This window comes from Loxodonta africana, chromosome X (assembly GCF_030014295.1).
Source record: "Loxodonta africana isolate mLoxAfr1 chromosome X, mLoxAfr1.hap2, whole genome shotgun sequence".
NCBI lineage: Eukaryota > Metazoa > Chordata > Mammalia > Proboscidea > Elephantidae > Loxodonta > Loxodonta africana.
Window position 1 is genome coordinate 56,301,317 of NC_087369.1, and position 13,366 is coordinate 56,314,682.

The 13,366-nt window shown below is 49.4% G+C and overlaps 2 protein-coding genes across 5 annotated transcripts in view; one reads left to right on the plus strand and one right to left on the minus strand.

The window, feature by feature from the left end:
- Positions 1 to 418: 418 nt before the first annotated feature.
- On the plus strand, positions 419 to 11,724 carry ARAF (A-Raf proto-oncogene, serine/threonine kinase). 3 transcript variants are annotated; one of them, XM_010597717.3, is made up of 16 exons: positions 419 to 545; positions 1,923 to 2,077; positions 2,238 to 2,341; positions 3,236 to 3,338; positions 3,427 to 3,581; positions 3,694 to 3,792; positions 5,289 to 5,442; positions 5,545 to 5,572; positions 5,651 to 5,796; positions 5,883 to 6,085; positions 8,514 to 8,690; positions 8,794 to 8,840; positions 9,376 to 9,494; positions 9,738 to 9,869; positions 10,823 to 10,957; positions 11,145 to 11,724. In XM_010597717.3, the coding sequence occupies exons 1-16, from the start codon at positions 446 to 448 to the stop codon at positions 11,277 to 11,279; spliced, it is 1,992 nt and encodes a 663-aa protein (XP_010596019.2). In that variant the 5' UTR covers positions 419 to 445; the 3' UTR covers positions 11,280 to 11,724. The 3 variants fall into 3 exon arrangements, with proteins under 3 accessions (XP_010596019.2, XP_010596021.2, XP_064134290.1); XM_010597719.3 differs by having other exon boundaries at positions 5,304 to 5,442; XM_064278220.1 differs by lacking the exon at positions 3,694 to 3,792 and having other exon boundaries at positions 5,304 to 5,442.
- The window catches only part of SYN1 (synapsin I), a 67,179-nt gene continuing 65,528 nt past the window's right edge, over positions 11,716 to 13,366 (minus strand). The window contains exon 13 of one of the 2 annotated variants that reach the window (XM_064278221.1): positions 11,716 to 12,773. In XM_064278221.1, the coding sequence (XP_064134291.1) occupies positions 12,746 to 12,773 (28 nt within the window). In that variant the 3' untranslated portion in view covers positions 11,716 to 12,745. Of the gene's footprint in view, positions 12,812 to 13,366 lie in introns of both variants that reach the window. The other variant, XM_064278222.1, reaches the window with a different exon arrangement.

Sequence of the window (13,366 nt, forward strand, 5' to 3'; positions counted from 1 at the left end):
GCCGGCAGTTCAAAACCACTAGTGGCTCCGCTGGAGAAAGATGTGGCAGTCGACTTTCCTAGAGGATTACAAGCCTTGGAAACCCTGTGGGGTCGCAATGAATCGGAATGAACTTCATGGCACTGGTTAGCTATTCTATATGCTTAGGGCTCTTGGTCACTGACCGACGAGGGCGCTTAAGGATTCCCCGCCCAGATTCCGAAACTGCTAAGGTCACCCTTGAAAGCGACCCAAAAAAAAAAAAAAGCCCTGCTTTATTCCGTCACGGCACAATTGGGGTTAAAGCTCATGGAGCGCAAGCCTCGCCCCGACTGCGCCTGCGCGAATGAGAACGTGCGAATTTGCCCCAGACCCTGACGTCTCAGACAGCCTCATTCGGCCCGTCCTACCTTAATGGGCGTGCCTGCAATCCAATAAGAATGGAAGGCTGAGTCCCGTGAAGCCAATGGTGAAGGCCCAAGGGGGGGGGCGCGGAGGCGGACCCTGTAAGGAGGAGAGAAGACAGGCCCAAGATGGAGGCGGTGGAGGCTGTAGCGGCGTGACAGGTGAGGGTGGACCCCGCAAGGCTACGTTTCTGGAGCGGCTCTCAGGCACAGGCAGGGAGTCCGGACCGAAAGCTCAGTTCCCGGATTGCTGCGCCTGGGCCCCAGCGCCCCCCGTCCGGAACCGGAGGAGTGGTTCGCCCCGGGGCGAAACCATCGTTGTCAGCGGGGTGAGGGGTGGGTAGACAGAATAGGCGGACTAGAAGGCTGGTGATGGTTTCGCCCGCCGCGAGTGGCAGGGTGTCTGCGCAGAACCGGGAAGCTTCCGGTAGGCGGGGCCCGGCCGATTCGGGCCTGGGCTGTGGTTTAGGGAGCTCGTGATTCTTTCTTAACCCAACTGAGGTGTCTGATAACCCGTCCTTACGTTCTCCACAGAGTGCGTGGAGATACGGCACATTACTCGCTTTCCATATTCAGGATCAATACCTGACCCATTAAGAGAATGGGAATTTCTCCATTACCCCTTCTTAGCCCTCCCCAGCTTCCTTCCATTATCCCTTTTCACTTCACTAATACGTCTGGGACCCCTCATTAGTTGTCAGGGGGACTGTTGGAGTCCCCCCTCCACCTTACTCCCTGTTTATCTCACCACGACAATGTCTGTTGATGCATGATTACCCTCTTTTGCCTTTTCCTCATGACAATGTCTGGTGATCCACCATTACCCCATACCCATTTGGCCCAATGTCAGGTGACTTCCATTTTCCACCCTTCTGCCCATGACAGTCCCTAGTGACCCCTATTATATCTCCAGCATAGTGTCTGGTGACTCCCCATCGCATAGCCTAGTGACTCCCATTATCCCCCTAACATTGTGTCTGTGATCCTACCATCAACATTACACTCCAGGCCCTTTAAGAACACTGTTTGGTGCAGCCCCCATTTCCCCCAACTAAGAGCAATATCTCACGATCCTCCATCCCCCATCACAGTGTTCGTGACTCTTCCTGCACCACAATATCTGGTAATTCCCTCTCATTAAAAGCTAGAACAGAGTCTGTTTGTGTCCATTATGTACCTAAAATCCCTAGTGCAGTGCATACTGACATTAGGCCCCAGCAGAGAGTCACAGAGTATTGTGTGCACTCCTGTACCCTCCGGGACAGTGTGTGCTGCCTTCCCACCCCCACCTCCACTCCTGCAGTGAATCTGAGACCTCGGTGCTCTGGAGGGAGACAAGTGATAGGAGGGTCTGAGCAGAGGAGCGACTGGATCCTGGCTCAGCTTCAGGTGATAACAGGATCTCATGGGCTGCTGTGTGGAAATTAGGCTACAAGGGGCAACATGGAGCCTGGAGACTGGATTTTATTTCGTACCCTGCCACTTTGCTTCCAGAGTACTACTACTGGATTTCTAAATTCCTCCTCTCTCTTCTCCTAGGAGCCCCATGGAACCTGCCCAGCCCCATCTCAGCCCTTCTTGACAAAGTCCTAGGCTCCATGGAGCTGCCACGGGCCCCCGCTGCCAACGGGGCTGAGCCATCCCGGGCAGTGGGTACCGTCAAAGTCTACCTGCCCAACAAGCAGCGCACGGTGGTGAGTCCCTGAGGGGCAAAACTGACAGGGATTAGGGATGGACCCAGTTGTAAGTCTGGGACGGGAGGGTGATAAAGGTGGGAGGAGGCCTTTGTGGAGAGGTGGGGGAGCCTACTGGGGCCCCTGTTGGGCACTGAGGGCCCCACATATGCACACACAGGTGACCGTCCGGGATGGTATGAGTGTCTACGACTCTCTAGACAAGGCCCTTAAGGTGCGGGGTCTCAATCAAGACTGCTGCGTGGTCTACCGACTCATCAAGGGGTAGGTGTGGCCCCCACCCACTGGGTGCCCAGCCTCCATGCCCTCCTCAGAGTCATCTGACTCCTTTTCTCTGCCATTGAGTCTTCCATATTCTTTCTTTCGTCTTCCATTGTTGTTGTTAGTTACCATCAAGTAGAGTCCTCATAGCAACCCCATGTCACAGAGTAGAACTGCCCCCTAGGGTTTTCTTGGCTATCACCTTTACAAAAGCAGATCACCAGGTCTTTCTCCCACGGAGCTACTGGGTGGGTTCAAACTGCCAACCTTTCAGTTAGCAGCCGAGTGCTTAACTGTTTGCACCACCAGGGATCCTGAGTCTTCCGTTAGTTCAGTTAATTTGTGAGTTCATCCGTCTTTTGTTACTTCATTAGCTTGCTGCCTTGTAAGGTCTGCAACTCATTCACTCCTTGACCCAAGTCCTCACCATGCCCCATCGCCTCCTCCCAGAGGAGTTCATCTGTTTTGTCCTTTCACTGTTTGAGTAATTTTTTAGCTCTCTTTCTACAGTTTCCCCACTCTCTGCCTGTTGAATTGAGCCTTGGACCATTAAGTCCTTTGTTCTGGGGCTCCCTAATTTCTTTCATCTACACATTGTTTTTTGTTGGTTCATGTCTCATTAGCCACTTTTCAGGCTTGCTCAATACTTCTAATATTGAGTTATTTATTCACCACTTCACTACCCTTGTGACCTTGGGCAAGTTACTTTACCCCTCCGGGCCTCGGTTTCTCCATTTCTAAAATGGGGGCAAGAATAGTAACTGGTTCCTAGGGTTGCTGTGTTGAGAATTAAACTTGGCAGATATTACTCTGTGGATAGCAGGCTTGGAAGGACTTTTAGGGGGTTCCATGATTCTTGTCTACCCTCCCACTCATTTCCTTCTGTGCCCTTTGCAGGCGAAAGACGGTCACTGCCTGGGACACTGCCATTGCCCCCCTGGATGGCGAGGAGCTCATTGTCGAAGTCCTTGAAGATGTCCCACTGACCATGCACAATTTTGTGAGTGCAGGGCGGATAGTAGAAACAGGCCATGGGAGGGGGGAGGGTCCTTCACCAGGACTCAACTTCTCCTGCTCTGTGGCAGCAGGTGCGGAAGACGTTCTTCAGCCTGGTATTCTGTGACTTCTGTCTTAAGTTTCTGTTCCATGGCTTCCGCTGCCAAACCTGCGGCTACAAATTCCATCAGCATTGTTCCTCCAAGGTCCCCACAGTCTGTGTCGACATGAGCACCAACCGCCGACAGTGAGCCTGGCCTGGGGTGGGTGGGGGGATGGGGAGAACAGAAGCCCAGCGACAAGGCCCTTGTAGACAGCTGACCTGTGTCCCCTCTCTCTATACCCCTTTCACCCTCAAGTTTCTACCACAGTGTCCAGGATTTGTCAGGAGTCTCCAGACAGCACGAGGCTCCCTCTAACCATCCCCTGAATGAGCTGCTAACCCCCCTGGGTCCCAGGTAGGGAACCTTAAGTGAAGGGCTGCTGTTGGGAGAAAAAGATCTGGGGGCCCCAATAGACCACAAGCCATACTTTATTCATTTCTTTATTTGATATTTTTTGAGCACCTACAAATGGAAGCAGAGTGATTAAGGGGCCTTGGGTAAGTCACCTTATCTCTCTGGGCCTCAGTTTTCTCATCTGTAAAGAGGAGATAATGATAACTTTCTACCACATAGGGTCATGATGAGGATTAGATAAGTTAAGACGTGTCCAGTGCTTAGAACAGGATCTGGCACCAAGTAAATAATCACTGTTTCTTATTGATTATAAATATATTTAATAATCTAACTGCTTTGTTAATTCTTCCAGTGTAACCGTGCTCAAGCCTTTCTATTTTGAGATACGTGCTATTTTATCATAAATTATTTTCATTTTACTTCTTTATATTAAGTATTATAGTACTGTAATATTTATGTATTAAAATGTTATTTCTCTAATATAAGTTTATATATGCTTTATGTGTCTGTTATATATATTATAATGTATGTATATAATATATGTTATATATTACATAATCATGTCTATATTTTTATATAATGTAGAACATCATACATTTTTATATAAAATATAATAAATTCAGGCCACTATATTGACTGTTTTTAATTATAGATGTATATGGATTTGTTACCTTTGAATTTAATTTCAGGATAGTGCAGTGAGCATTAAGGTACATTTTTGTAACATTATAATATATTATAATACATTTTTATATGTATTTTAAGAACGTTGTCTTAATATGGAATCCCTGGGTGGTACAAACAGTTAAAACATTTGGCTGCTCCATTGGCAGTTTGAGTCCACCTAGAGGCACTTTGGAAGAAAGACCTGGCAATCTACTTCCAAAAAATCAGCCATTGAAAACCCTCTGGAGCATGGTTGTACTCTGTCACAAATGGGGTTGCCATGAGTTGGAATCCACTGGACAGCAGTGAGTTTTTGGTTTTATCATCTTAATATGTATAATATACTATGTATTATATAATAATACATAATATAATTTGAATAGTATACCTAATTGTAAAATACTATGTATTACTCTTCCCTCCACTATCCACGTGGCTTGCTCTACCTCCTTTAGGTCTTTGCTCAAATGTCACCTTCTCAGAGAAGCTCTTCTTGACACTCCCAGTGACACGTTCTGTCTCCTTGTTTTGCTTAATCTTTTTTTTCCTTTACTGTGTTTATCACTATTGGGCATATTAAATATTTCTTTGCTTTTTATTTATTTCTTCCCCTGCTGGAATGTCAGCTCCACAAGGGCAAGAACTTTTGTTTACAATTTTATCCCCGATGCCTAAAACAGTGTCTGGCACACAGCAGACAGTGAATAAATGTTTATTGAACAAATGAATAATAGTAATAACAATGGACATGTACTGTGTGTGAGCTAAATATTTATGATAGGGGAGAAGGTTTTATTGGGTCTCCAACTCATTAAACAGTGATTTCATAGCCTTTCTACTGTCAGCTCGCGCACCCAGCACCGCGACCCTGAGCACTTCTTCCCTGCCCCGGCCAATGCCCCCCTCCAGCGCATCCGTTCCACGTCCACTCCCAATGTTCATATGGTCAGCACCACAGCCCCCACAGACTCCAGCCTCATCCAGGTTGGTTCTGATGGGTCACTAATGGGAGACTACTGGGCAGAGGGGAGAGCCATTGCTGTTGGCATCTATGTCCTCTCTTTGACTCCTGTCCTCTTCTTCTAGCTCACTGCCCAGAGTTTCAGCACTGATGGTGAGCCACCCTCTGCCTGCACCCTGAGCCCCACCCCTGTCCCGCTTGGCTCCACTCATGTCCTCTCCACAACCTCAGCTGCTGGTACTAGAAGTGGTGGTGATGGAGCCCCCCGGGGGAACCCCAGCCCAGCTAGCGTGTCCTTGGGGAAGAAGTCTCCACATTCCAAGTCACCTTCAGAGCAGCGGGAGCGGAAGTCCTTGGCTGATGACAAGAAGAAAGTGGTAAGTTCAAGGGGGACCATTTAGGGAAGCACCACAGACTGAGGGATGTGGGCAGACCCCTCAGATACTGCCCATCTGGCCCACAGAAGAACCTGGGGTACCGAGATTCAGGCTATTACTGGGAGGTGCCACCCAGTGAAGTGCAGCTGCTGAAGAGGATTGGAACGGGCTCATTTGGCACTGTGTTTCGTGGGCGGTGGCATGGTGATGTGGCTGTAAAGGTGCTCAAGGTGGCCCAACCCACAGCTGAGCAGGCCCAGGCCTTCAAGAATGAGATGCAGGTGCTCAGGTGAGAGTACATGGGTGTGTGGTTGGGGAGGTGTGGGGTGGCAGGAGTGGGCCTGGGCGTTGCCTTCTTGGGAAAAGGCCATCTTTGGGGTGCTTCATGGACCTCATTCAAGTCTGTTAATCATAAGTTGTTTCTCTGCCGAGGATGTCCCTTTCCATTCTGTGAAATGGGTGTGTTTAGAGGACATCTGATGGTATTATTGTTTGGGTTTAGGTTAATGTTAATAGTAATTGATGGTTATGTCCCACCACACACAAAATGTGAGTCTTCTCATTTCCCTGCTGTGAAATGGGTGTGATTATAGGACAGCATCCATGTTTTTGTGTTCACTTCCATGAATAGCGTAATGTTAGTAACTGCATCACCAGGAGGGCTTGTATTCTGCCTTCCCCTCTGTTTATAAAACAAAAACCAAACCTGTTGCCATTGAGTTGATTCCGACTCATAGAGACCCTATAGGACAGAGTAGAACTGCCCCATAGGGTTTCCAAGGAGCAACTGGTAGATTTGAACTGCTAACCATTTGGTTAGCAGCCAATCTCTTAACCAGTGCACCACCAGGGTTCCAATTTATGCTGTATTTTTGTTATATTAATTATGATAATGCCATCATTTAAAGAATAGTATTATATTCCTAACCATAATTTAATCCTTGTTTAATTAATTATAATAATTGCTATCATTAATGTATAATTAATATTATATTCATTCATGTTGAAGAACCCTGGTGTTCACCTTTTTGCCCCTATAGTTGCTACCACTCCTGGGGATGCTGGCATGGGTTTTTCCTCTCTGTTAACTGGGCCTAATTATGTATGTTACAGAGTTGATGTTATCATTATTACTTGTGCTATATTAATATTTATGATGGATGTCACAGTCAGAAAACTTACATTCCTTGTTCACCTCTGTGAAATGGGGATGATTTGAGCATGTCATTAATTTGCATTATATGATATTGCAACCATAATCTTACCATTATTAGGAGTCCTTGTGTGCTCTGTTATCATCTCTGACTTGAGCAAAACCCAGTGCATCATTGATGTTATCATTATAATTGCAGCATTCTATAAGAAATGGAGGTTTTCTTCTAAACTTGTTATTAGTTGCCGTCGAGTCAGTTCTGACTCATGGAGGGGGAAACAATTCATATGTGACAATTTCTGTGAGGTAGACTCAGGTACCCAGTAGCAATGAAAACAAGAACAGTAGAAATTTACAGAGTGCTTACCATGTATCTGGTGCTATTCTAAGCATCTCACTGATTATTTACTCACTTACTTCTCCCAACATCCCTTTAAGTAGCTAAAGTAATTATCACCATTTCACAGTTGAGGAAAATGAGACACAGAAAGGTTAAATGTCCTCCCAGAGGTTGCACAGTGAGTGAGTGGTGAAACCTGGGTTTGAACACAATATAACTTGAGTCTAAACTCCATGCTCTTTACTTCTAAGCCTCTCATGGTGATTAACAGAAATAATTATTGCACAGCATCAGTATTTTTACCCTGCAATTATCATTATTATATTGATGTATCTATGAAGTTGATTGGCATTCCACTTTCTCATCTGTAAATCATCACAGCCCCAGCTAATGGTCAGAGTCAGAGGCATGGAGGGTGTTAATGGGAGCCTTTCAGTCATGATTAGAGATGCTGCTGGTAGGCAGAATGGTGGGAGTGTTAGTCCTAACCCCTGTTTTTGTTGGGAGACTCAGTGAGGAAGCTCTTGGCATAGAATCACAGTCCAGCAAATATTTTTCAAAAATTTATTGAATCTGGCAATTATATGACTCTGAGCTTCCTAAGACAGGTAAAAATGAATGACAGAAGAAGACAGTGAACACAGAGCCATTCCGGATGCTCAGTGTCTTAGTCATCTAGTGCTGCTAGAAGTCCAAATTCAGAGCGTCAGCTCCAGGGGAAGACTTTCTCTCTGTTGGCTCTGGAGGAAGGTCCTTGTTATCAGTCTTCTGCTGGTCAAGGAACTTCTCAGGTTCAGGGACCCTGGGTCCAAAGGACCCTCTTTGCTTCCGGTGCTGCTTTCTGGTGGTATTAGGTCCCCTACTCTCTGCTATGTTGCTATGAGTCAGAATCGACTGGAGGGCACTGGGTTTACTCTCTGCTTGCTTCCCTTTCCTTTTACCTCTTGAGAGAGAAAGGTGGTGCAGGCCACACCCCAGGGAAACTCCATTTACATTGGATCAGGAATGTGACCTGGGTAAGGGTGTTATAGCCCCAACCTAATCCTCTTCAACATAAAATTACAATCACAAAATGGAGGACAACCATGCAATACTGGAAGTCATGGCCCAGCCAAATCAATACACACATTTTTGGGGAGACATAATTCAATCTATGACACTCAGTAAATGAGTAACAGTTGCTGTTTTCCTCCCTGACCCTGACACTGCACCCTCTGCCTGCAGGAAGACACGGCACGTCAACATCTTGCTGTTTATGGGCTTCATGACCCGGCCAGGATTCGCCATCATCACACAGTGGTGTGAGGGCTCCAGCCTCTACCACCATCTACATGTGGCTGACACACGCTTCGACATGGTTCAGCTCATCGATGTGGCCCGGCAGACTGCCCAGGGCATGGAGTGAGGCCCTGTCCTGGGGACTAGGGAGGAGAATGAGGGAAATGGGGGTCGGGGGAGATGAGGTGGTCCCCAGCCAATTTACCACTTGCCTCCACCCCCACAGCTACCTCCATGCCAAAAACATCATCCACCGAGATCTCAAGTCTAACAGTATCTACCTGTCCCTGTCTAAACACTGGGCTAGGGCTGGGCGATGTTAGGCAGAATGAGGCTTAGGATGGCTTTTGTGGGGGGCTTAATAGGGGTGAATAGGGAGGGGGATATGTTATATAGCTCCTTTCCAGGTGGCAGAGCTATGGCTGGTGTGGGAGCCTTAATGAGAGTCTCTTGGTCAGGAGTCAGAGATGTGGCTGGTTCAGGTACTGTCCTTGGGGACACTGGTCAGGGTCTGGGGAGTGACAGTTGTGGAGGGCATTACAGGGAGTTTCTGGACAGGGCCATTGGCATGGTGGGTTTGGGGGCCACTGGGGAGGCTTCCTGATCAAGAGTCACAAGGGGGCCAGATTGGGGGGTTATTAATTGGACCTCCGCACCCAAGTCAAAGTGTTGATAATTCATGTGACAGTGGGGGGCTTCTGGTCAGGGTCAGAGGCATGGCTGGTGTGGTGGTGTTGATGGGAGCCTCCCAGTCAGGGTGAGAAACATGGCTATTGGGAGTCCCTGTAGTGCCCCTTGACCCCGGTGGACATCTTCCTACACGAGGGGCTCACAGTAAAGATTGGTGACTTCGGCCTGGCCACAGTGAAGACGAGGTGGAGTGGAGCCCAGCCCTTGGAGCAGCCCTCGGGCTCCGTTCTATGGATGGTGAGTTGAGCCAGGCCAGAACAAGGTCATATAGGGGCATGGGCTTCTGGACTGGGACATGGGGGGCTGAATTGGGACGTGGTTGCCTGTGCCAGGTGTGGGTGGCTGGACTGTTCGCTCGCTTCATGTCTCAGCTAGTGTGGGTAGCTAAGAGTTATACCCAGTGTGGCTAGTAGGATGTAGGATTGTGGTCCAGCCATCTGCTGACTCCATGCTCCTTCTGCCTGGTCTGACCTACTGAAGGCAGCTGAGGTGATCCGGATGCAGGACCCGAACCCCTACAGCTTCCAGTCAGATGTCTACGCCTACGGGGTTGTGTTGTATGAGCTCATGACTGGCTCACTGCCTTACAGCCACATTGGCAGTCGTGACCAGGTGAGTGTACACCTTACCCACAGTCCCTTGGGCTAAGGGATTTCTCTCAGGCCTCCACACCCCAGATCCCTTCCTTTGCACAGACCAAGAATGTCACATTTCCCCCAGAAACTCAAAATTTTCTGAGCTGAGAACTCCCAGAATCCTCTAAGCTCCAGATGCCCTTAATCCTCTTATTCCCCCATACTCAGGGCTCCTTCTTTCCCCCATTTCCACAATCTTCTGAATCCCCAAAGTCCAGAATCCCCTAAATTCCCTATACCCAAAATTCTCATAGGCTTAAAGTACCCAGAAGTCCTCTGGACCCTTAAACAGCTACAGTCTTCTGGCCTGGGTACTCAAAATCTACCAAGCCCCCAAGTTCCAGAATCCCATTTCTCCCAGAAACAGAATCCCTTTGTGCTTCCAGATACTCTCAATCATCCAGGCCTTGGGTATCCAACAGGCCTCTGGGCCCTGGGACTTAACAATACTCTAGCCCCCAGACTGTCACCGTTCTCTAGGGTTAAGGCCCAGAATTCTCCCTGAGAAAACGAGGATTCTCTAGGCTCCAGATAATGACAGTCTTTGGGCACTGAACACACAATCTTACAGGCTCCACAGACTCACATAGTCTTCTAGGTCCCAGACACTCACAAACGCGTAAGCTCCTGAGGGCTAGGATCCCTGGGCTCTCCCTAGACCAAAAACCCATGTTTTCCCCAGACTCAGGACTTCCCAGGCCCCTGAGCCCCCCTGAAACCTGTGGACCCATAATCTTCTGGGCTTCAAGCAAAGACTCTTTCAGAGACCCAGAATTGCTGGGTCTACAAGATACAGTCCTCTGGGCCCCAGTTCCCAGAATACCCAATTTCCCCAAAAAGGAACCCTCCAAATCCCTAGAAACTCAGAATCCCTTGGGCCTCCCAGCCCAGACCCCTGGATCACCACTTCCTGCCTCCCACCACCACCAGATTATCTTTATGGTTGGCCGTGGCTATCTGTCCCCGGACCTCAGCAAAATCTCCAGCAACTGCCCCAAGGCCATGCGTCGCCTGCTGTCTGACTGCCTCAAGTTCCAGCGGGAGGAGCGACCCCTCTTCCCACAGGTGGGCTGGGTTGGAGGGCTGGACACCTTGGGGAGGGGGGCTCTGAGATGGAGGAAGACACAAAGGTGTGAATGTAAGGCTCAAAGATGTACAATGTGTGTGTGTGTTTCCATATGAGGCTGGGGTCTGGGAGTGTTAAGGTGCCCTGGGGGTCTGGATACCCCTCCTCATCCCCATCTGCCTCCAGATCCTGGCCACGATTGAGCTGCTGCAGCGGTCACTCCCCAAGATTGAGAGGAGTGCCTCCGAACCGTCCTTGCACCGAACCCAGGCTGATGAGTTGCCTGCCTGCCTACTCAGCGCAGCCCGCCTTGTGCCTTAGGCCCCACCCCCGGTCACCAGGGAGCTAATCTCAGCCTGCCACGCCAAGGAGACCTACCCACCAACCAATCAATGTTCTGTCTCTACCCTGATACTGCCTCATGATCCCCCACCCACCACCCTGGGGGATGAGGAGGTCCCCATGTGCTTTACCAGTTTCTCTGGAATTGGGGGCTACCCAGAGACTGAGACACTTGCCTCCTCCATAATTTGAGTTCCTCTTGGCTTTGGGGATACTTCTAAATTTTGGGAGCTCCTCTATCTCCAATGGCTGGGGTTTATGGCAGGGAATGCATTCAGAACCTCTCCGGAATTTGTGCCTGATGTGCCTTCCACTGGATTTTGGGGTCCCCAGCACCCCATCTGGATTTGGGGGTCCCCTCTGTGTCTCCCCCCTATTCAAGGACTCCCCTCTTTCTTCACCAAGAAGCACAGAATTCTGCTGGGCCTTTGCTTGTTTATTTTGCTTCCCAACTCTTGGGGTTCAGAGCCACTGAGCGGCAGGGGTAAGTCCAGGCAAGGAGTGGAGTTTGAAGGGAGGTGCAGACCACACAAACAGCATCACTGCACACGCATCACCACAGGCGGCACGATGAATGAGGACCACATATGCCAAGCACGGCACAAGAGGAGGCCACGTCAGTCACAGACACAGACATCACGGCAAAGGTGGGGAAGTGGGGGACCACTGGCCTTACATGTGCAAAGGATTCTGGGAGGGTGGGTGGAGTTTGCATATTTAAAGACAGCTGTCAGGAAATTGGGGAGAGGGCCCCTGGGGGAGTTAGGGGGACCTAGAAATGGGAGGAGTTCCCCATGTGTTGAATGAGGTTGAAGGAGGGTAAAGGGAAATCCTTGTGAGTGTGGGTGGTAGCATTTGAAGATGTGGATCTCCAGGGAGATAGGAAAGGTGTTACAAAAAAAAAAAGGGTTTCCTAAGGATTTGGAAAGTTTTGATGGGGAACAAGGTGTGCTTGAGAGATCTGGGACCAGGAGTAGGGTTTTCCAGGAATGTCAGGGGTCCAGGAGGGAATTCAGTGGTGTTAGGCCAGAAATAGGTTGCCTGGTATTTGGGAGCTTCCAGGAAGCAAAACTGCACTCTGGAGGGACCAGGAGTGGAGGTTTTCAGGAACTTGGAGGTTCTAAAACTGAGAAGTAGGTCTTGAGGTGACCAGGTGTGGGGGTTTAGAAGGACTTGGGGATTCCAAACTTGAGAACTGGATTTAGGACCAGGAGTGAGGTTCCTCAAGGGATTTAGGGATCTTGAGGAATGGGAAGTGGGATCTTGGAGGACCAGGAGAGGCGTTCTCAAGGGGTTTGGAGATTCCAAAAGTGAGAAATGGGTTCAGGGCCAGGAGAAGGGTTGCCAGGGATTTGGGGGTTCTCAGGGTAGGGTGTCAGTCGGAGAAGAGGCTGGCGAAAGACTTCCTCAGGCTGCGGATGGTCTCAGCTTTCACCTCGTCCTGGCTAAGGCTGGGCCTGGGCGGGGCTGGCTCTGGAAGGTTGAAGGCATTGGTCAGAGACTGGGATTTGCTAGAGAGAGACAAGGTGGAGGCATGGGAGGAAGGGGGGAAGAGGGAGAGGAAGGGGAGAGAAACACAACGTTACCCCAGGCCCAGCCCCAGCCCTGCCCCTCTGATCCTGGGGCTGTGCCTGTGACCTTCCCACCCACCCCCATGGGCCTGGACCCTGAAGGTATCTCAAGACTGGGAGGACTCAGAGTAGGAGGAGCCTTGGGCCAAGGAGGTGGGATTTGGGACCAGCTGGAGAACTTGGATCCAAGGTGAAGGAGTAAGAATCTTGGGCTGAATCTTCACTTCAAATTCTAGGCTGGGAGGAGTTTCATATAAGGAGAAGGATGAACAGGGTGGATTCCAACCTAAGGGTGAGGAGTCTAGGATAGCCTGGGAGGAGCCTTGAACCGAGGAGATGGAATTCTGGCCAGGTTGGTCGGCAGCAAATCTAAGGGGGAGAAGTTGGCTGAGGCAGGGAAGACTTTTGAACTAAGGGGAAGGAGTCTGGAATGGACCAGAAAAGGCAGAGAGAGGATGGTGTGATGGTTTGGGAAGAGACTGAGATGGAACAAGA